General features: G+C 38.4%; 1 protein-coding gene across 5 annotated transcripts in view; it reads left to right on the forward strand.

Moving 5' to 3' along the window:
* Window positions 1-1,045: 1,045 nt before the first annotated feature.
* Window positions 1,046-24,340, forward strand: part of LCORL (ligand dependent nuclear receptor corepressor like) — a 181,217-nt gene continuing 157,922 nt past the window's right edge. For 2 of the 5 annotated variants that reach the window (XM_071217163.1, XM_058300459.2), the window contains exon 1: window positions 1,046-1,609. In XM_071217163.1, the coding sequence (XP_071073264.1) occupies window positions 1,456-1,609 (154 nt within the window). In that variant the 5' untranslated portion in view covers window positions 1,046-1,455. Of the gene's footprint in view, window positions 1,610-2,398; window positions 2,637-24,340 lie in introns of those variants that run through there. The other 3 variants (XM_058300479.2, XM_058300494.2, XM_058300485.2) reach the window with 3 other exon arrangements.

Here is a 24,340-nt window from a genome sequence, read left to right on the forward strand (position 1 = left end):
ACTATTTGAGATCTTGTTACAAGCAAAGGACTCAACCACCATCATTTGCATTTGGCAGAGACTTTGGAAGGCAGAAGAGTGGGTGAGCGTTAGAATGGAAAAAAGGTATATCCTGATTGGAGGCTGTTGGCATAGGGAAGCTACAGGCGGGCTAACTACAAGTAAAGCATCCTTTACAATTGGTTAGGGGAGAGAGTTGGCTTTCTCAGACCCAAATTGGCGGTCTGTCTGGGCCAAAATTAGGGAAGTGGGCAGTTACTAACCAAGTCCTGACAGTTTGGGGTAGATTGCTACAGAATTTGTGGTTTGGTTTCCAGGGCTGATTGTTTGCAGGTTGTGGGTCAGAGTTCTATATTTATATATAATCTGGCCATGTCCTTTTGTACATTCAGTCTCTCTACTCAAACATATATTTGGAGCTTATAATTTAGTCAAAATCTCTTTTTCTCTCTTATTCTGTAGCAGAGAATAGAATTCATTCCACAATATTTGTAAAGTGCTAAATCCTATGCCAGACACTGGAAGTTCCACTGGATTGCGGCTGGCAGTAGTTTACATTATGAGGATTAGAAAAAGTTTCCCTATTGGAATTTTCACCCAGCCACACCTAAGTCCCCGTAACTAATTTTCGGTGAAAAGCCGCGCATTATTTTTTTCTTTCCTCACAATCCTTGCAAATATTCCCACTCTTCAAGATCTCTCTTCGCTCTGGGAACTGAAGAAAGGTAGAACACTACGTGCAGCCTGAATTGCAAGGTGCCGACAACTCTTGCGGTTTTGATCGCGGAGCTTAAGGAAGCTAGGGCAGCTAGGTCAGACCCGGCAACGCCCGCAGCGCGCAGTCCTGGGCGCAGAGAGTGAAGGCTGAGCCCAGAAGCAGTGCAGCGCGAAATAGCAGAGAGCCAGCCGGCAACCCCAAGGGTGGGAGCAGGACCGGTGCGCGCCCACCCGGTCCGAACTACCAGGCCCGCCATGCAGCGCGCCGCGGCGGCGGGCTCCGCGGCGGACTCCCGGCGCAGTGGAGTCTGGGAAGTGAAGTCTCCGAGACGCCCGCGGCCCGTCGTGAAGGCAGAAGGGAGGCGTTGCTAGTCTGCTCGGTTAGCACGCGGGTTCCTGGCGGGACTCCCGGCCTTTCGCTCCCGCTCGGGGTTTTCGCGGGCGGCGGGAGCAGTATGGCTCACTTGAGTAAGCTCCAGGGGGAGGGTGAAGAGGGGAGTGGATGGGGAGGCGGGGTCAACGGAAGCGGCAGGTTGCTTCCTTCTCGGCTAGCTCCCTCCCGCCTCTCCCTGAGGGAGCGATGGGAGGGGGAGGGAAGGGCAGAGGGAAGGTAGTGACACGTGTCAATCAACCCCCCTCCGGGGGGCGCGCGCTCCGGGGCTCGCGCCGAGGGCTCGCGCCCCTGCCTCGTGCCTACGCCGCTCGTATGTAAATGAGGGCGCGTGACGCGGGACGCAGATGGACAAGGGAAGAGAGAGAATGGCCGCTGCCGCCGCCGCTGCTGCCGCCGCCGCCGCGGCCGCTCAGTGCCGGAGCCCTCGGTGCGCGGCGGAGAGGAGAGGATTCCGGCGGGAACTCGACTCCTGGCGCCACCGCCTCATGCACTGTGTAGGTAAGAGAGACACGGGCCGGGGCTCCGGCGCCCGGAGCGACGGCTGCCGCAGCCCGAGGAGTTTGTGGCTGAGGGGTTTAGTTGAATCTCCGGTTCGGGTCAGTTCAATGGGGGGCTAGAGCTGGGAGCGGCGGCGGCGCGGGCGGCTCCAGCGCTCGCCTTTTGTCTTGGGGCTCCTCGCCCGGCGCGGTCCCGCTCCTTCGCCTCGTCAGGTCTTTGGCTCCCCCAAGAACTGTTAGTTCGGACCCGCTCGCCGAGCCCCGGAGGAAACCGGTCGCCCGCGCTCGCGCTCTCCCCTCAACTCCTCGGCGCCCGCGGTCCCCTGACAGGAGGGAGGAAGCCGCCGGCCGGGTCGGCGCTCGGGCGGAGGGGAGCCGGCGGGAGGAAGGCGGGCTGGTCAGCGCCCCGGCGGAGCGCGCACACACCCCCTTCTCGCCGCCCGGGGGCCGGGCCGGCCTAAGCGGCCGAGCTCTCCGGGGTCTGGGGCCCCGACGCCCCCCCGGGGGGCCCTCGCGGGGCGCGGGCTGCGAGTGGGCCGGCGAGGGGCGACGGGGGCGTCGCCCGAGGGGCGGGGGGCGCCGGGCGCTGCCCTCTCGCACTCGGCGGCGGCTCTGTGTGTGCCCCTTTAAGAAGGAGCCGCTCGAGCGCTGACGGTTGGGATTTGAAGTTCTTCCTCCCTCTTTGGAAGTCTGGAAGGATGGGGGGGTGTTGCCATGGCAACGGCACCCCTTCCCCCTCCCCCCCCCCCCCCCGCGGACTCCTGAACGACTCTGGTCCTCTTTTACTGTCATGTGATGGACTCTTACACACATGCACACGCACGCACCCCGCCCTCCCCACCTCCCATCCCCGTTCCCCAGCAATTCCGCCTTCCTGTTTTGATGGGGTCTGGTTCCTTTCCCTTTAAACTTCGGGGCTCTCTTTCTATGGGTTGCCCCGAGTGCCTGGATGTGGTGGGACCTCCCCATCTTGCTGCCGTCGCCTTTTTGCAGAAGGGAGACGTGTGCTTGGAGCTGTTATCCACCAGGTTAGTTTGATGGGCACAGACGGGATAACGCGGGTTATGAGATGAGAGTGTTATGTGTATTTGTTTTGGAAGAAGGATATGAGTAGGAGAGGAGGGGAAGAGGTAGAGAGGAAGGTGGTTTTGTCTAAGGAGTGGATAGTGGCAGCAGCTTGATCTACTCAAGTTGTTGAATGCTTGGCATTTGGATTTTAAAGCGTAACCTTAGTGCCTTAAGAAAACAACTTTTACCTTGTTTCCATCTGTTCTTACACCACCTCGGGCCCCTTTCCCCCACCCCTCTCAGATTTGTTTAGCGCCTACAGCTCTTTATTGTTTTCACCAGTGAGAAGGGGATGGGTCGTAGTAGATTAAACTGGCACTACTTTAATTCAGAAATGTGCACGGCAGAATACGATGAATGTAGGGAAACGTACTAAAAAGGGAAATTGCTCGGATTAGGGGCATTTAAGTGACGTTTAGACAATTTACTGTTGTTGGCCTTACAAATTATACTGTGGTGTTATTTTAAGGGGAATGTTGATGAGAAATAGCTTCAGTCTAGTATTCATCAGTGATTTCAGTTCTTAAAAAAATGTAAAAACTCAGAAGTTTTAAAAAGCTAAGTGCCTTCCCTTCTGGAACGCAACATGGACACGTTTTTATATATAGTGCTTATATAAAGATTCCTTTCACTGAAAACTTGGTTAGAGATTGAGCCCATTCAGTTAGACTCATGCAGGATGACAGCATTGTACTACTGGCTCAGGATATTACTGTTTTGAGTTTTACCAAGACACACAATATTTGGAGAAAGTCTTTGGTCAATTTTTAGGTTATAGACTATTTTGATGTTTTTTTCTTTTTTTCTTTTTCTTGCTTATTTACATACATTTAATAATGGATCATTGGAAAGATAGGCAAATTTAATAAAATGAAAAAGTATTTGGATTTGATGGAAAAAACTATAATTTCTTTCAGCCTTAACCTACTTGGATACGCAAGTAATATAGCAAGATATTGAAAAGTTAGACTATATTTCTAATATGCATTCTTTATATTACATTTCTAATATAGTTTATGGTTACATTGTAGAACTTAATGTATGTGAAAGGAAAGTTTTTGCAGGGCTCGAACTCTGAGAATAGTTTTCTACAGTCTTGGTCCTAGTCAGGAGACCTAGTAGTACTCATCTCATATTCTGTTTTTTTGCCAGTTCACTTTGGAAATAAACAATAAAACCTTTCTACTCAGGGTATACACTTGTTGATTGGACTTTTTCATTGCCCTTATATGTGAAGTACTTAGTGTGAATTGAGATAAAATAAGATTTGTATAGTTCTTTTTAGTTAGCTGTTGCTATTAATATGTTTATATTTATTACTTTTTAAGCATATTTACAAAAACATCATGTTTTTTTTTCTTTGCATTATGGGTGTGTGTATTCATATTTCTCTGTTGAGTATTTAGTGCAGTATTGCTTCAAACCATTTTTATACGATATTATCTTTCTTGCCTTTGGGGAAGAAAATGGTCCAAAAGTTTTATTTTCAAGTAAGATACAGAAATTGCAGCCATGTTTTCACGATTGTACAGCACATTAATAATGAACCCGTACTGAAGTTTTTTAAATCTCTGTTCTTAACCTCTTTCACGTAGTCTAATTCTGTTTTTATAACCTGTATATTTTTATGTTTTTAGTTTTATGGAGAAAAAAGATTTATTTTAGTTATCATGACTGCTTGTAGTTAGCTGAAAAGCTAAGATATTTAACTCTTGATGAGGAAAGATACATTTACCTTCCTCTCTATGTGGAACACATGTCTTTACGGTTAGATTTGTGACTACTAATCTGATTCATTCCTGCCTTTTTTGCAGTTTAATTGACGAGTGATTCTATAAGCTCCATGACCCACATGATACCTCTCTTGTAATGTGTGCTTTTTATAATTTGATTATTTTTCTATAATCATTCTATACTGTGCTATAATTTTGAGTATGTTCATCTAACAAATGTTTGAGTCTTTTTTGGATATAGCAAGTAGTATCCCAATGTTCACTATGATATGGAATGAGAATGGATAAAGTCCCAGATATTAAGGAGGATATAATACAATTAGGGTTTGATAAGTCAGAAAACTAAAAGTAAAGTGTAGAATAAAAGAAATGCCTTTTAATCTGGAGTACTTTGCTTTTATTTTTTGTTCATTAGTAATGCATTAGTATATATTTAAATATCATCAGAACTTGCCTAAATCTGTTAGTATATTTGATCTAGATGATAGGGCAAGCATTTTTAAAACCTTTTTATTTTGACATAATTTTGAATTTACAAGAAAAGTTGGAAGAATAGTTCAGGGAATTCCCATATACCATTATCCACATTCACCATTTGGTGTGCCTCATTTGCCTTATCAATCTTGCTCTATATCCATCTCTCTATATCTTTTTCCTGAACCATTTGAAAATAATTTGGAGATGACATATTTCTTTACCCCTAAATTCTTCAGTGTGTTTACTAAGAACAAGGATATAACCACAGTGCAGTTATTAACCAGGAAGTTTAACATTGATACACTACCATTAAGTAACTCATAGTTCATATTCAGATTTTATCTTTTGTCCCAGTAATGTGTTTTATAGTTATTTTTCTCAGCCTTTAGTCAGGATCCACTCCCGGATTATGCATGATATTTGGTCACCATTCCTCTTAGTCTCTCTTAATCGGTATTTCTTGACCTTGACATTTTTGAAAAGTATAGGCCAGTCATTTTGTAGAATGCCCTTCAATTTAAATTTGTCTGTTGTTTTCTCATGATTAGATTGACTAAGCATTTCGGGGAGGAATACCACTGAAGAGATGATGTTCTTTCCTTGTCAGTACCTAGTATCATGAGATTCCTGATGTCCATTTATCCCAATGTTGGTGGTAGTAGCTTTGAAAAGGTGATTAAGGTGGTGTCCTCCACTGAAAAGTATTTATCCTTTGAGGTTAATATGTAATTTGTGGGAGATACTTTGAAGAACAGGGTATTTATACAGTCTCATCTAACTTTCACCTTTGAGTTTTAATACCATTGGTGATTTTTAAGCTTTATCCTTCTTTCTGTAATTTTTGACATTCTGTTGTAAAGAAAGTGTTCCCATCTCTTCCATTATTTATCTCATTCATTTATATCAGTATGAAGTCATAGATTCTTACTTTATTCAGTGGTTAAGCCCATTGTTATTATTTTGATCCTCATATTGTTCCAGGTTTGGCCTTTGGGAGCCCCTTCAAGTTGACTCCTGTGTGGTTTGTTTGGTTTGTTGTTTTTTTTAACCATAACAATCCCCATATGATTTTTTAAAGCATTTTCTTATTCTCTGCCAAACAAGATATTCTAGGTTCATTTTGTATTTCACCTGCCCCAGTCCTGGCATCAGTCATTTCTCCAAAGTATTGTTAGTGGGAAATAGATATAAAAACCAAAATCTGAGCGCTAGGTTCCAGTACTGTTTTTTGTTTTTGTGTTTTAATTTTTATTCTAGTAATAGGTGTACAACCTAAAATTTCCCCTTTTAATCACATCAAAATGTATAATTCAGTGCCTTTTATTATGTTCACAACCAGGACTTTCTTTATTCCCTTTTTTTTTTAAATGTTGAAACTGATATTCAGTGTACCTGATTTATCTAAGGTTGCACAGTAAAAACAAATAATGAAGATTGGATTAGAATCATTTCTATAAATTCTGTTGTCTTTCTACATACCAGTGTCTTACTGTAAAAATGTAATGGGAGCCAAATATATAATTTTAAATTTTCCGGTGGCCACATTACTTAACATTGTTTATCCAAAATATTATCATTTCAACATTAATCTATGTAAATTCATTCATGAGATAATTTACATTCTTTTTTCATATTAAGTCTTTGAAATCAGTATTATTTTATACTTAGCATATCGCAAATTGGGCTAACCACATTTTAGGTGCTAATAGCCACATGTTGGAGCAAGCTCTGTACTGTAGTATTTCAAGCCAACTCTTGGTTACCATGGTCCCACTTATTTAAAATCTGCTGGTATAACCAAACCTATATATTGATTTATTTTTCTCCAAATATTTCATTTGTACTGTGTAGTACAGCAATTAAGAATATAGGTCCTGGAGTTACACTCCTTGCATTTGAATCTTGGTTTTGCTACTTACCAATATGGATAAATTACTTAATGTCTCTGTACTTCTTTTTCTTCATCTGTAAAATGGAGATCATGTTATTAGAAAATTGTGTTAATATAAATAAAGCATTTAGAACAATGCCTGCCATGTAAAAAGGATTCAATAAATGTTAGCTATTATTATTATTTAGATAGACTATTTGTAGGTTTGAACTTTATGCTTTTGTCAATATAGTCTTTCCAGTGAGACTACTGATGAACAATATAAAGATCATAGGGCACATTAGAGGAAAAGATAGTAAGGACTTGAACGATCTGTATTCTAGAGCCATGGGCTCGTAGAGTTTTAGAATTATAGGGTAACATTTACTCTAACTGCCTTTTTTATGTATGAAGAGTCCAAAAGGCATTTGAGTCCTTCCTGCATTCTAAGAAATTTTTTTACTATGTTGTAAATGCATACAAAAAATTCGTTTTAATTCATTTTAAAAATCTATATCATTCTAGATCATCTTTTTTTAATTTTTAATTTTTTTCTGGGTGATCTTGAAGCTACTCTTTGCTGGTATCTAGTCTGTTTTATTCTTCCTGTTAGCCACATCACTCTCAGCTCTGCTCACTTTACAGGTGGCCTTTCTTTTCTCTGTAGAGTGGCCTGCCTTCCAAACTACCTTCCACATTATGATCAGCAGCATCAGTGGCAAAGGATATTTTTTTCCTCCATTTTTGATCTCTGAAGGAGTTATGGAAACACTTCATAAAGCTAAAACACTTAAAGATGGGCTATTCCAGGTAAATAAAATTCTAATCAACCTGACACTTCTTTCCAGCTGCTTCTTGCCTCACGGTTTTTTGTTTGTTTGTTTTTTACCTTACCACTAACTTCTACCTCATCTTGTAAATCCCAGAAGAGAAGGTTTACTTAGAAATCTTGATATCTGGATTGCTGTGGACTGGTTTGGATAGGTAAATTACCCAAAAACCTTGGCTACAATTATTTTTTAACCCTAGCAAATACATTACCCATTTAAAAAGATGTGTAAATTGTGGTACTATCAAATAACACACATCAGGCAATGGAATCTATGATGTGACAATGATGAGTAGTTGGGTGGTTCCGACATATTTCCAAGTTTCTCTGTAAAATAGTTGATGAATTTTGCTTGCACATTTTGAAATACTATGTTCTCCTGGATCATTTTGTACTTAGAAGTGTTAAAATTCTGCCATCTTTGGTGTGTGAATTTTGTATTTTTGCAGATGTTAGATATGGGCTACAGAATGGTCTGAATATGTAGCCTTGTTTCTGGGTGGTACTGTGTCTTGCACTCTGCTTCCTTTGGTGGCTACATGTTTGCACCCTCCTTGATTGACTATAGGTGTGAAAAGTTGCTCCACGTTCCTCTGACTTGTCTGACTTACAGCGCTGGTCTTCAATTTTTCTATCACATAGCGTTTCTTATGTAACTTTTTCTTCCTCATTAGTAAATTCATTCATTCAACTTTACATCTCATTTTTGTGTGTGTAGAGTTCCTTATCTTTTTCCTATTTTCATGATACTTTGCTTTTTTTATATATGGTTAACATTCATGAGTGAAAGTTACCAGTTGGTTAGAGCACCAAGGTCATAAGTTCAAAATTTTGGAGACGCACTTAACTTTATTAGAGTCCCTACTTAAGACCTGCATCCATAATTAATACTTTCAAAAGTTTTTATTCACAGCAGAATCTAAAGAAAATTTGAATGAGCCCAGACCAAGCCACTACTACCACTAGAAAATTAAGGTAACAAAATTATGCTGTCTTTATATGAGGATTGGCATTTTGTTTTTAATTAAAGCTAAATAAAAATTTTGATTTGAAAATTTTTGTGTTTGCTAGAAAACAGAACTTACGATAAAGAATCACTTTTCTGTATTTCATCTCCTTTCCTTTCATAGTTTTCCCATAATTGGCAACAATCAAAAAGATTTAAACTCTTTGGTCTTACAGTTGCTTATTAATTTTCTTTACTCTTTAATCTATTGCCATATTCTTACTGCTGTCTTTACAGTATCTCATTGATTCAGTTTTTCTGATGGGGTAAGGACTTAGGCAGATGCAGATAAGTTTCTGGTTTGTATCAGTATCTGCATGGCTGATTTTCTTTTTTGAGTCTAGCTTATAACCTATGTTAAATCATTGCTTGAAATAGCTGCCTTGGAGTTTTTAGTTTACAAAGCAGTAGTGTCTCCCATTTGTCTTTTTTTTTTTTTTTTTATCAAGTAAAAGCTTCTGACCATATTCAATTAGTTGGTCATAGGCTACCAGACTGCTTCTTCCCTAATTGCTTGTCCAGTTTCTTTAGACAGACCAACCTTTTCCATCTTTTTGTATATATTATTTTTATGACTCATGTCTTCTACCCTGAATCTTCATTCATCTTTGAAATTGAACTGCAAATTAGAGTCTTTTCTAGAATATTTATTGAAAAACAAACTTGAGACTTTCCTCCATTAATTCAAATTGGCCAACTCTTTTCTGTTATGTTCGTTACGTGCTGTGTGTGTTGAAGGTAACTGTTCATTTGTCTTCATATTTAAGTAATAAATTGTTGAGTGACAAGAAAGTTAAGCCTTGACAAATGATAAAAAGGACTAATACATGAAAGAACCTCGTTCTTTTTTTAGCCTGTCACTGTAACCTTAGGCAAGTCATTTCATCTTATGGATGAAATGAAATAATTCTTAGGGTATTATTAGCACAAAATATTTAAATCCATAGAAATGGATGAGATCATCTAGGGGTAGGAGATAGAATAGCTAGAGAGTAGTCGAGTCCTAGAACCAAGTCTCAAGGAATCCTTACATTCAGAGATTGGATGGAGGAAGAGAAATCTCAAAGTAAGCCACTGACCTTTTACACTGAAAAGTAAGATCATTTGCTAAGTAGAAAAACCAGGAGAGAGAGAAGAGTGTCATAGGAAGGATGAGATGAGATGTCAGGTACCATGAAACAGGGAAGTGCACATTGCTCCTGGCAACCTGGAGTTTCTGGGTGACACTGAATTGAAGAATTTCAGCAGAGTGGTGGGGATGGAAGCCATGTATAATACATTAAGAAAGTAAATAATATGTGTGTGAGTGGAAATAGCATTTGTAGTAGACTATTCATTTGAGAAGTTAGATTTTGAGGAAGAAGAGATAAATATGGTTGTAACTGGAGGAATCAGGGGTCTACAGATATTTGTTTTTTGGATGAGAGATGACATTTAAGATATTAAGTAAGATGGGGATTGATTTTTTTGTATCTGTGATATCCATGATTCTTTTATATGTTAGATTTAATTAGCCTGAGAGATGATAGTAACATTCAGACAAATAGATTAAGAAATAGGATGAGTTTGGTTTAAATTAATGAACGTGAGCCCTAAAATTCTTTTTTTTTTTTTTAAACTTCAAAAAGTACTCAATAAAGTTCATTGCTAAGATATGGTAGGTATCATTGGTGCATTAAACATTTTAAAGTAACACATTTTTACAGATTAATTTGTCAGTCATCAGATGTGTTGAGTTCTGCTGTGTGTCAGTTGATTGGGGTGTAATTCTGTTTATCTTCCTCACTGGGTTCCAAAGTGAGAAGTAGACTTAGGAATCAGGGATCCAAGTGTAAGATTTTTAAATTTTAAGGTTGTTGTGGAAAACTCAATTTGGAACTGAGGCCAAAATTAGACATTGTACTAACTTACTACTTAGCCCACAGAATTGAACTTATAACTCAGTCAAAAACAGAGCAGTAGGAACTCTAGGCCTCTTCTGTCATATAGGGAATCTCTATCCCAGTGAGTTTACCATGTGATTTGCTTATTGGTAGGCATGACCATTAGGCATAGGAGCTGGAGGTTTGACTATGAATGAAAAAATGATCTTTAAAACATTAATCCAACCCATGAGGGACAGCTGTTAGAATGTTGCCAGTATTAGTCATTCCTCCTTCCTTTGGGAGAAGCTTCCTCCGGTGTACTTACCCCAAGAATAAGATAAGTATTTGTGGAAGTCCCTATTTTATGGGAGAGTTGGAAACTGTGGGTTGGACAAAAAAAACTAGTGTCAGCACAAGCAATAAGGTTAAGACCGTGATTTAGGAGCTAGCAATTATCAGAGATGTTAAGTATTAGACTTGGTTTAATATAATGGAAAGGCAGAGGAGGGAGCATTTAATTTTTACTTAAAAGATCTGGATAACTGAGCTTCAAAGGATAGAGTGAAAGCATTGGTTGGCAATCTTTTTGTTTTGTAAAGGGCCAGATAGTAAATATTTTAGGCTCTGTGGGTCATATGGTCTCTGTTGCAACTACTCACATCTGCTGTTGTGTAGTGTAAAAACAGCTATGGGTAGTACATAAATGAGTGAGCATGACTGTGGCTCAATAAAACTTTATTTACAAAAGCAGGCAGATTTGGCTTGCAGGCCATAGTTTGCTGATCCCTGTGTTAAAGGATTCAGCTTAAGAGTAGGGCAGAGGGAAAAGCAGATGGGTCATATAAGCACAGATATGGAAGCCTAAATAATTCTATTATATTCTGAAAATACCCAATGCTCTGGTGTTATTAGAGTATAAGTAGGGGTAGAAAGTAGAGCTGTAAGTATAGATTATGGCCTCTAGAAGGAAATTAGGAGTTTTTGAAGTTGTTTGTTCTTAAAAATGTTTTAAACCGGTGGTAAGCTTTATCACGTAAGTCTGCTCATTTTTTTTTTGAACATCTTGTTAGTTTAGGTTTGAGAGGGGTGTGTGTATAATAGTTTTAAGAAGCTCAAAATGAAGCAGTCCTTTTAAGTCAAAACTGGGAAAATGTACATTCTCTAATTCAGTATATTCATTAAAATGTTGGATTGCTGAAATACTCTAAAATGACACCCTTCTTTTCTGCCTGGGTTCTGAACGAGAGAAATATAACAAGTAGAAAGATGGGAGCCAAAATAACACTTTTATTATAAGTAGAAGCCAGTTAGAGGAATAGCTTGGTCTGAGATTCAGGTGATGTAGCAAAGGCAGATTTATACTACTAGTTTTGCCAGTCCTCAAAAAGACAAGGGAAGCAGAAGAGTATGAACTTTTCTCTAGGTATGTTCTTAGATAGCTAACTCCTAAGGGGAAGAGCAGAACTAAGTTCTGTCTATTCACTTACCCTTTGCAAAATCGCCAGTCAGGTAAGACACTTCACTTCCCAAGGAGTGAAAAGGGGCCCATATTATGCTTATGAAAAATCCTTCCTCATAAAAACCAGAAGTAAGGAAAAAGTATTACTCCTTTAATAATCGAGGCTAATTTTTGCAGGATTGTATCTGGGAATAAGTATACCAGAAACAGTACAGCTGCTATTATCTTGAAAACAAAAATTTATATTTTCTGGATATTTTTCTTAATATTTAATCCTAGTTTTTGAAATAACTGTATTTTCTGAACTCTTAGAATTTGTAGTTATTTATCTTTTTAAAATTAGCAAGATTTTCTACAGACCTATGTAAGATATATAAATAGAATGCATGTTTACTAGATAAAAAAATCAGGGTTACTTTTTATCAATTTTCAGTTGGTACTTTTCTTTTGTTTGTTTTGTTCTTAGGAGGTCCTGGAAATCGAACCAGGGACCTTATACTTGGGCTACATCCACTCCCTCAATTGACATTTTAATTTAGAAGGAATTAGTATAAAGGAATAGAACATTTTTCTTTAAGCAGAAAATAAACTGGTATTTAATTGGCTCTGATTATGGCTATTTATGCACTGGTATTGCTTTCTTTAAAATGTTATCGGTAGCTCTTTGTTCTTTTCCTCTTTCTTCCCTTTTGAGCAATTCAATATTAAACCCTTCATGAGAGGCCAAATAGGTAGTGGTCCTATTGGGTGGTGTGTGTGTGTGTGTGTGTGTGAAGCCATGTCATCTCAGAAGCAGGAATGGGTGAGGAGAGTTTCCATGTGGGATGATGGAATTGTGTGACCGGTGAGCAGTGCTTCTCCGTAGAAGGGGTACTCTGGTGCTGGGTGTTGGAGCCCGAGGAGAGTGAATATGACATCCGTGAAGTCACTTGGCCTTGTATGGGGGAGGGTCAGCTGGTTCTAGAGTGAGAGATGAGGAGGCATCCTCTTGGCTTAGTGTGTGTTCCTGCATGAGATGTCAGGGACCCAGAAGGGGATGGATAGAAGGGCAGCTTGGTGTGGGTATATTGGGGCCCCAATAGGGTGAGGAAGGGAGTCCACACATGGGGGTGTCCCAGGGCAAGTGTTCAGAGCCTGAGGCTAGGGTGAGGAAGGCATCCCAGGAGAGAGTAAGCTCAATATGGGATTTTATAGCTTAAAAAGAGTGTGGAGGGTATCGTGGGAGGGGTGCCAGGCATGAGGAGTAGGGACCAGAAGAGCGAGGAGAGTGGGGAATAGTGGGTGTGTTGGGGCAGAGAGGTGTGAGGAGAGCATCCATGTGGGAAAAGCGGAGGCAGCAACAATGGGAGATTAGTTACATACAGGGAGAAATTAGTAAATATTAAGCATAATGTGGGATAGTCATTCTGATTCACTGTCAGAGAAGGGAGCTACTAATATGAAAGTGGGGGAGATGAGAGGGTCTCTGTAGTACTGGGTTGGAAATAGAGGTATTGGTGTGAATTCATGGTTTTCATATAACAATGGGAATTAGAAGTAAATGGTGCTGCAGGGACAGTTACCGGACATTGTATGTCCTCCCATGGCGCACTGGGTGGACTGTGGGAGAGTGTAGGCTATGATGTGAACCATTGACCATGAGGTGCAGCGGTGCTCAGAGATGTATTCACCAAATGCAATGAATGTCTCATGATGATGGAGGAGGTTGATGTTATGGGGGGAGGAGTGGGGAAAGGGGGTGGGGGCTATGTGGGGACCTCATATTTTTTTAATGTAACATTAAAAAAATAAAGACAAAAAAATAAAAAATAAAAATAAAAAATAAGAAGAATTTTATGGTATGTGATCTCAGTAAAGCTGTTCTTTTTTTAAGAGATGAGGGAAAGCATAGAGAGATTAAGAGGTGATGAGTTTTTGTTTTTTTAGTCTGTTTTTATTATTATTGAAATGAAAATTCTGTAATAATGATTGAAATGATGAATGCACAACTTTGTAATTATACCAAATACCATTGGTTGTACTTTGGATGGAGTGTATGCTTTATTAATATGTATCAATAAAATTAATTTGTTTAAAAAAAAAAACAAAACAAACAAAAAAGAAGTAAATGTGTATGCATGTATATATGCTATATATATACATCCACACACGTTTCCTATAAGGTTTTCTGAGAAAGGCTTGGGAGCAGCCTTACTCCAGTAGCAGTGAGCATAATATTTCAATGTTGATTGCCTTGTTTTGATGGTTGTTTTTGTAGGAGAATATCTTTTTAGGAAACACTCATGTAGACCACTTACTCTCAAAGAGGTTGGGAAAATAAAAGGTCTACAATCTCACAGATTTTTCAACAGTAAGGATTGCCCTTTGAAAAAATCATAGCTAATATTTATAAGTCTATATTATTTTCTTAACCAGTAAACCAGTTAAAAAGGTAGAAAGTCTGATCCTTCCTGGTTAGGTAGCTGGGTTTAAAACTGGAAATGCTATTCTTCATTTCATTTCAGAACCGTGATTTTTCAGTCATGGGGAAAAGTATTCTGGAATTAGGCCTCTTTGGCCTTTTTTTTTTTTTCTTTTTTTTTTTTTCGCTCCTTTGCTCATTGTTTGTTCATTGTTTGTGCTTGTTTTCTGCTTGTTTTTGCTCATTGTCTGCTCATTGTCTTTTTTCATTTTTTTCTTTAAGAGGCACCTGGAGTTGAACCTGGACTTCCCATGTGGGAATGGGCACTCATCTACTTGAGCCATATCCACTCCTGGCTCATTGTTTTTCCTCATTGTCTGCTCATTGTTTGTTTGTTTTCATTAGGAGGTACTGGGAAACGAACCCAGGAACTCCCATGTGGGAGGCAGATACTCAACTGCTTGAGCACATCTATTCCCATTCCTTGGTCTTTTATGATTGGACTGAAGTAAGAACAGGGGCTTCTGTGTTTGTATGTATGTAACAGACTTACAGGTTCTGTTGAGATACCTTTATCAGGGAATAATATCACCAAAGTTCTTTCTTGTATGTAGTGTATCTTTTTTTTCTTTTCTTTTTAATTTGATTGCTTATCTGTCAGGAAAATTTGACATAGATGGACAGAGTAATTTTATGTTGTATTTTTTGGATATGTTGAATAATTTTATAATAAATATCAGTAATTTGGAGAGGCTAATTCAGGTCAATTTCCACTTACTATGTTGATGTTTGTAGAGTGAATTTAACGTGGTTTACTGGAGGTCTTAGATCGTGGTAGATCCAACATATATATAGTGATTCCATCTTTAAACAAAATGCAAAATATTTCCTTGACTACCTTTTCTATATCTCCTTGCAGTTACTAGCCTATCTCAATATTTTGGTTTATTTGACCTCTCTCCACTTACTTGCATGTTTCTCAGGTATCTTAAACATAACATGACTGAAACTTAACTCTTGATCTTACTCTACCAAACACCAAATCGCTTCCTTTGTTGTTCTTCATTTCAGTATACCTTGTTTCACAAGTTAGAGACTTGGAAGTCTTCTTTAATTTGTCCCTCTTTTTTTTTTTTTTTTTAAGATTTATTTATTTATTTCTCTCCCCTTCCCCCCCACTCCCATCCCCACCCCCAGTTGTCTGCTCAAAGTGTCCATTCACTGTGTGTTCTTCTGTGACCGCTTTTTTCTTATCAGCGGCACCGGGAATCTGTGTTTCTTTTTGTTGCGTCATCTTGCTGTGTAAGCTCTCCGGGTGTGCGGCGCCATTCTTAGGCAGGCTGCACTTTCTTTCGAGCTGGATGACTCTCCTTACAGGGCACACTCATTGCGTGTGGGGCTCCCCTACACAGGGGACACCCCTGCGTGGCAGGGCACTCCTTGCGTGCATCAGCACTGCGCATGAGCCAGCTGTACACGGGTCAAGGAGGCCCAGAATTTGAACCACGGACCTCCCATGTGGCAGGCGGACGCCCTATCTATTGTCAGCTTCCCTGTCCTTCTTTCTTATCTCCTAAGCTTTTCTACCAATTATTATTTATTTTGTTTCCAAAAATATCTTCAGTCCATCCATTTCCCTCCATTTTCACTATTTTTTTCTTCATTCCATGCCAGCCTTACTACTTGCCTGAACTATAAAAATTCTAATAAGTTTCCCCCCTTCCAATCTAATCCTTCTCTAGTTCAGTCTTCTGTGCTACAAAGAAAGATCTTATCACCTGTTTGTTCTACTCTCAGACCTTTAATGGCTTCCCTTTGCACCAGAGACATAGGATAATGTTCTGTTTTTAGAGAATTATTATGGCAGCCCCAAAAGTTGCAATGTAGCAGAAACAATAGGAATATAAAAGTTGGCTGGAGGCCAGATTGTGATTGACTTTTTGTATTGTGCTGAGGAATTTGGCCTTTATTCTAGAATTTAATTGGGATTCAATCGAAGTTAGCTTTAATAAATTCCATGTTCTAATCTGAATAAACCCTAATTATACATTTTGTCGCAGTAGTCCTGAATTTACGTCAGAATTGTGCAAAGTGTCATTTATGACATCTTATTGCTTGCTTTTAGGCTTCATATGAACTGTTTTTGGTTGTACATAGTTTGGTTACATGCAATAAAAGTTGGGTTCTAGAACCCCAGAGTGTCTAGAAAGAGCACCTTCTTTATGTTCTCCATTTTGAATAGCTCTAAAATCTATAAGAAACTACTGCTTATGTCTTGGCTGTACCTGACATTTTATATTCATCAAGCAAACCAGTGAAAGAAGGTTTTGCTTATTAATAGACTCATTGCATTTGCTGAACAGCTATTCATTGTTTTTCATTCTTGTAAACCTACAGAATTAAAAGCGATACAGCTTCTTCAGAGCATTCATCTCATTTGATTCTTGTTGAAATAACAATATTATTACTTATTAAGAATATTTTCACTCTGTTGTTATAGTATTTAGCAGCACTGATGGTGATTTGGTACTTAAGTCTTAGAGGTTTATTAAAAATCCACACCAAATTAAAATGTTTGCTTTGGAAAATTTGATTTTAGAATGCACACACATATACTTACATGTAATTTTTAGTTAGTGACAATTGTTAGTCATGAACAATGATTCCAGGAGACTTAAAAAATGAGTACTTTGAGTTTCATTTTAATGAGTAGTTGAAGAAAATGTTTTGTTGCTGCTTACGTGCTTAAAATTAAAATTAAAAATTATATAAAAAGTATTGTGATTTTGTAATAATTGTAATTTTGGAGTTTATACCTTATAGTTTATATAGTCTAGGTAAGACTTACTAGTTATGTGACCTTGAGAAGGTTATGAGCCATTCCCTCAAAAGTTATTATTTACTGATTTTCAAATTAGCTCCATGTTCAGTCTTTATCCTGAATCTCTCTCTGCAAGATTGTTGACAGTCTTTCTTTTGACATCTTTGACATTTGACACCTTTTTTTTTTTAAAGCTTCACATCTTTCCTGGATAATGTTTGTAAACTCAATTGTGATCATATTACTCCCTGTGTTAAAATCTTCATTGGTTCCCTCTTGACCTTAGGATAAAGTCTAAATCCATAGTATGGTTAAGACAATCACCATGATCTGGTCACTCTCTACTGCCTTAGATAACTTGATGTTTGTCATGTTGCATTGAGGACTACCATCAAGTTCTTCATCAGTAGCCCAATAGTGGTAGTTTAGTAATAATAGCAGCTAACGTTTATTGAGCACCTATTACTACTTTGGCCAGATATGTGCTTTTCTAATATTATATCCTTAAATCCTCACAGTTATCTTGAAGCTATGTGATATAATTAATTAGCATTTTATAGAGGAGTCATACTGAACTCTTTTCAGATCTTCTAGTACTGTGCCTCTGGGCTTTTGCACATTTTTCTCCTTCTGGAATACTTTGTTTATTCATGCTGCTATTTTTTGGTAAACACCTTTTATTGAAGTAATTGAAGTATAACATACCTAGAGAAAACTTCTTTCCAAGAGAGAAGTATACAGATCATATACTTTTACCTCAGTAAACGAAGTGAACATACTCTTTTAACCCCCACCAGGTCAAGTAATGTAATCACAAAAGCCCCCTCATGTTGCCTCCCAATCAGTAATCCCTCTCTCTTCACCAAAGTTTAATAATATTCTTACTTCTAATACTGCAGATTATTTTTGCCTCTTTTGGGATATTTTGTTTAAATGGAACTATATAGTTATGTATTCTTTTATGTCTGCTAGCTTCTTTCACTTAATACTATGTGAGATTCATCCATATATCTTGTAGATAGATATAATTTATTCATTTTCACTGTTGTATAATCTAATGTAATTATATCATAATTTATTCACCTTTTCTGCATTTGAAGGGTGTTTGGGTTGTTTCTATTTTTTGACTATTAAAAATAAGGGTACAGTAAACATTCTTACACATTAAACATTCTTAATTTTGGTTCAAATCTGGAATATTTTTCAACTTCATTTTAGCTAGCTAACTTCAGGTGTATAATCTAGGTGTCACTTTTTCTAGGAATCCTTTCTTAACCTCTCCAAGGTTGGGTTTGGTACATTTACATGTGCACTGATATAGCACTCTTTCCTGTATAATAAACATTTATGCTATACAGTAATAGCCTGCTCACTTATTTCCCATCAGGTTTGAGCATGTGCGTATGTGTTAAAAAAAAAAAAAAAACAACATTTTTCTTCCCTATCTCCCTGGCATCTGCTGAGTATTTAACAAATATTTGCTAAGTAAATGAATTTTGAATACATTTACCTTTCCAGTGCTAAAGAAATGTAAATAAGTGTAAGTCTAATGGAAATTGGATATTAAACTAAATTACTCACTGTCTTTGATTTATTCTGTTTGGTTAGATATACAGCATTACCCTAAAAAAAAGGTTATCAAGTTATGTTAAAATTTTTAAATGGTCTCACCAGACTTCTCTATGTTGTCTCTTTTATATATTCATTTTTTTTTATGGGTTAACTTTATTTTTTTTTGTCTTTATTTTTTTAATGTTACATTAAAAAAATATGAGGTCCCCATATACCCCCAATCCCCCTTACTCCACTCCTCACCCCATAACAACAACCTCCTCCATCATCATGAGACATTCATTGCATTTGGTGAATACATCTCCGAGCACCACTGCACCTCATGGTCATTGGTCCATATCATAGCCCACACTCTCCCACAGTCTACCCAGTGGTCCATGGGAGGACATACAATGTCCGGTAACTGTCCCTGCAGCACCACCCAGGACAACTCCAAGTCCTGAAAACGCCCCCACATCACATCTCTTCCTCCCGCTCCCTACCCCCAGCAGCCACCGTGGCCACTTTCTCCACACCAATGCCACATTTTCTTCGATTACTAATCACAACAGTTCATGAATAGAATATCAGTAAGTCCACTCTAATCCATACTCTATTCCTCCATCCTGTGGACCTTAGAATGGTTGTGTCCACTCCACATCTATATCAAGAGGGGGCTTAGATTCCACATGGATGCTGGATGCAATTCTGCTTCCAGCTGTAGGCACTCTTGGCTCCCTGGTGTGGTGGTTGACCTTCTTCACTTCCATGTTAGCTGAGTGGGGTAAGTCCAATAAACCAGAGTGTAGGAGTTGCAAGTCTGTTGAGGCTCAGGGCCTGGTTATCACATGGTCAGTCCAGAGAGTAAGGTCCCCTGGGTATACATTAAACCCCAGCACTAACTACAGTTCTGGTAAAAGTAACAGGAGAGACTTGTGGACAAAGATCACATCTGAGTCCAGCTTCATCACACAGAAACACGAACTCCAAAGTAGGGCCAACTGACATGGCACTGAATTTCAATGACATGACTATTGTGCAAAATACTTAAAAAAAAAATAACTGTGGCATTTTCTTTTTTTTTTTTTAAGATTTATTTATTTCTCTTCCTTCCCCCCCCCCCATCCCCGTTGTCTGTTCTCTGTGTCTATTTGCTGTGTCTTCTTTGTCTGCTTCTGTTGTTGTCAGCAGCAAGGGAATCTGTGTCTCTTTGTGACGTCATCTTGTTGTGTCAGCTCTCAGTGTGGGCAGCGCCATTCCTGGGCAGGCTACACTTTCTTTCGTGCTGGGCGGCTTTCCTTACAGGGGGCGCACTCCTTGCGCGTGGGGCTCCCCTACGCGGGGGACACCCCTGCGTGGCACGACACCCCTTGTGCGCATCAGCACTGCGCATGGGCCAGCTCCACACGGGTCAAGGAGGCCCGGGGTTTGAACCGCAGACCTCATCATGTGGTAGACGGATGCCCTAACCACTAGGCCAAATCCGTTTCCTGCGTTTTCTTTTTAATAATCTTATTTGTGGCAAATACACTGTTTGTCCTTTGAGAGGGTGTTCTTGAGTTTTGGAAATAGCCATAAGACTTTTGGAACCAAGACTGAAGAATTAGATGAATGATCAAAAGTAAGTTGAGATTTCAGAAACATAGACTCCCCCCTACCCCTTCCAACAGCCGTGGCTTTAACAAAATTTGGTCACTGGATTCAGGCAGAGTTAAGCCACTGAGATAAGCCAGAGTTTATAGTAAATCGTGCCTTTGAGTTCCTTTGCCTTGAAACCTGGGTTTTGTAAGCTACTTATTCTGTACTTAATTTATACTAGAGTAATATTTCATTAATGTTGAAAAGTTTTTTGTTTTTCATTTTTAACCTTGTTCATCTTAAATTTGTCTTTCTTGTGTTAGAAAGAAAGTGTACCTGTAAGAAAACAAAAGCTCACCCGATTGTGGAGAAGAAAAGAATTTTATTAACAATCTTGCAAGAACGGGCACGGGACCTGAATGAAATGCCTGGTGTGCCAAACAGCAAGAAACAATGATATTTATAATCTAAAGCTACCATACAGGTCCTTCCCTGTTCCTCATTGATTGGGTACTTCAGGGGTTACAGCCTATCCAACAGGTCTAACTAACTTTCACAGCTTCCTGCTGAATCGCTGCTCCCGGTTCCTTACATTCCAGGTGGGCTCGGCACCACTTTGACTCTTGGCTCTGCTTGTCAGATTCTGCTCAGCTTCTCATCATTGGCCCCACCCTCACTTTGGTGCCACCTTTTAAATTCTTGGCGCCAAAGTTACTAGAACCCGTTTCCCTCCCTCCTCCAACTTTTACCTTTATGTGAAAGTTAAACTTAAGCCTTTCCTTACACTTGTGAAATTAAAGATTTCACTCCCACCTCGATTAAATAATGTTAGTGTACCTTCTGTTAATACCATCTTAATTATCCCTGTTTCATTTAGACTTAGCTTTCTAATCCCTTGTTATTAATATTGTCTGCTTATCTTTCCTCCCCACTAAACTATCTTAAGGGAAGTGTTTGTTAGGAGCTTAATAAAAATGTTGTAAATGTATGAATGAAGGCTTTACCTGTTTTAGTCTCTGAAAGCAGTGTCATTTGCCACAAGCGCTCGTTTTTACATCTTTGTCATCTTTTTCATTATTTTAAAAGTTTTCCACCTCTTTCATGAAAAGTGTTAAATATAGATTGCCGCTCCCTCCCCTCATGCCAAATTCTCTATCAGCCATGAAATTCAACTGCATTTTTTATTAGGTGAATCACTGTGACATATCCTGGGAATAATAGGAAAGCAAAAACTTTGTTGCTCTGGCCAAGGAGCTGAACATTCTACCTTCCCCTCCCCAACAAGACAAAAACAAAACAAAACAAAACACCTCAAATTGTGTAACAAATTAGAAGGGGGCTTTGAACTACCATTTAGAGGGTACTTATTATATGCCAGGTCTGTATATTTTACAGATGAATAAACTGTTGCTTACTATGGTTAATTACTCAGCTAGTGATAAGGCTGGAAGAAAATGTTGTGGGTTAGTTTGGAAGACAGAGGAGGCATTTGCCCTGTGGACATAGATGAGAAAAAAGCATTTCAGATAAGAACAACATAGGCAAAAGCTGAGATGTGTAAACATGGGATGGGTTAGTGGTTTCCTATAAATGGCATATAATTTACTTTTGGTGATGTGATAACCTTAATGACATTGTAGAATAGGCAGGGGTTAGATCAGAGGAGTGTGCCATATTTGAATATTTTTCATTCATCCTATAAGCAAGATTGAAAAGTTTTCAGCAGAATTGATATAGTCTTCTCTTCTAAAAGGCAGCAGTTGATTAGATAAGTGATTCCAGTATCCCCTCTTAGAGCCTTGGTAATTAGATATTGCAGTAAACACCAAATTTTCTGCACTGGTGAGAGAAACAATGTTCAAAAGAGGTAAATCTTTAAAATAATACTTACTATTTGGAATTTTTAAACTTTTTTTTCCTTTCATTTTATGAACTATATCAGGCCTCCAGAAAAAAAAAAAAAGAAACATTATAGAGGACTATAATGTATATGCAGGCACCTTTCACCTTAAGAATTAAAATATCACACATGAAATTGAAATTTCTGTCTTTCATTTGCCCATCCCATTCCCTTTTCCCCATCCCTGGAGGTACATATTTTTCTCTTGCAATTAATCATCTACGTGGCATTGCTAGTCTACTTCCTATAATTTTTTCTTGATGTGTAGAGAGTGAGATTTACTATATGTACTAGCAGTCTTTCCAAAAGTTTGACAATTTTTTAAAACAAATTTTATTGATATGTAATAAAGCATAAACCCACCCAAAGTGTATAATCAGTGGTATTTGGTATAATCACATAGTTGTGCATTTATCAATTCAGTCATTATTAGAGCATTTTCATTATTCCAATAATAATAAAACCAGACAAAAAACTCATCACCTCTCAATTTCTCTGTGCTTCACCTGCTGTACAAAGCTGCTATTCTATTTCCGTCTCTCTAGGTTATTTGTATTTATATTTTGTAAAATCATATGAGATATTATACATATTCACATTTCACATGAGATTATACTGTGTTATACAGTCCCATGTTGCATTTTTTTAGCTTTCCTTCTAGTAATATGCATGTCTTTAGACTTTCCCTTTCAGCCAGTCTTACCCATATAATAACTCTGCTAGTTACAAACATTATGATGTGCTTTCACCATTTCTTTTCCTTTTCAAAGATTAACAAATAAGCTTTTTACCAATTTTGCACAGATTAACCTCCATTCTCTACCCTCATTCTATTTTCTGGTGACTTGTATTCTAATTATTAACTCCATGAGTTTACACTGTATGTTTAGTTCATAATAGTGCAATCTTACAGTAGTTGTTCTTTTCCACATTGACTTTTTCTGTGTATTTTAAATGCCAAAAAAACCTTCTATAATATTTAAATTATAAATTGCTTCTTAAAGTATATTATAACCTCAGATTTTGTATTTTGATTTGTAAATAAATCTAGATATTTTACATATAAGAATTGCTTAAAAAGAGGCATATCAGTGCTATAAATTTATGAATATTCTAGCATTACAATTTTATAAGAGTAATTTAAAACCCTAGTAGAAAACAAAGGGAAACAGTATGGACACAGCCTGGTCAGAATTTGTATCTCCTGAATTTGCGCCTATTTACCCAGGTCAGAGTAAAATCTTGTTCATACATCTGCATTGCATATGCTAGTTTCTGATAACACTTGTTTTGCATTTTACCAATAATTTCCATGCAAATATGGAATGGGATATAAGTGTTCTAGTAAATTTTTCGATTAAAATAATTAAATTCTCAGCGTGAGGTGTTACTGTTATCTCAGGTTTTATGGAAAAGGAATTAGTGATACAGAGAGGTTATACCATTTGTCCAAGATCACACAGCTAATACGTGACAAAGCTGGGACTCCAGCCTGGATCTTAACTTCGTAGCTATTATGGTTTATTTGGTGACAGGGCTTAACAGACTGAGATATAAGAATCAGGGAATGCCAAGAATTCTTGAAAAGAGGGTGAGACCAATTTCCCTCATTAGAAATAATTATTCTAGTATCAAGTCAACTGTGATTAAGGTTTGAATAGGGTAACCATTTATTTTATACTTGTTTACTCCTCAGTAATTATCTTTGACTAGTTTGGTTTCCATTTGTTGCATAAATTTAAATTAGGGAATGAGGTAGATAATTAAGGTATTCTTTGGATTTTTCTCTTTTACTTTGAATTCAGAATTATTGACTTTGGCACCTTTGGCTTTTTGGGCCAGATAATTCTTTGTTGTGGGGAGCTTTCCTGTGCATTGTAGGGTGCTTAGCAGCATCCTTGGCCTCCACTCACTAGATTGCTATAGCATCTGCCCACCTCATTTGTGACAACCACAAATGTCTCTGGACATTGCCAGATATTTCCTAGGGGGCGAAATCACCACAGATTGAGAATGATTGTCTTAACTGATCTACAAATGAGCAAAGAATCTGATTTAATGTTTTTGGAGGTAGTCAGTAAAAAGTATTAATTTTCATTCTATTTTATGAATTTTCCTCCCTGAAATTTTTGAATACATTGATAAGTTCACATTTTTAGGAATTTGGATCTTTT

This window comes from Dasypus novemcinctus, chromosome 1, assembly GCF_030445035.2.
Source record: "Dasypus novemcinctus isolate mDasNov1 chromosome 1, mDasNov1.1.hap2, whole genome shotgun sequence".
Lineage (NCBI taxonomy): Eukaryota > Metazoa > Chordata > Mammalia > Cingulata > Dasypodidae > Dasypus > Dasypus novemcinctus.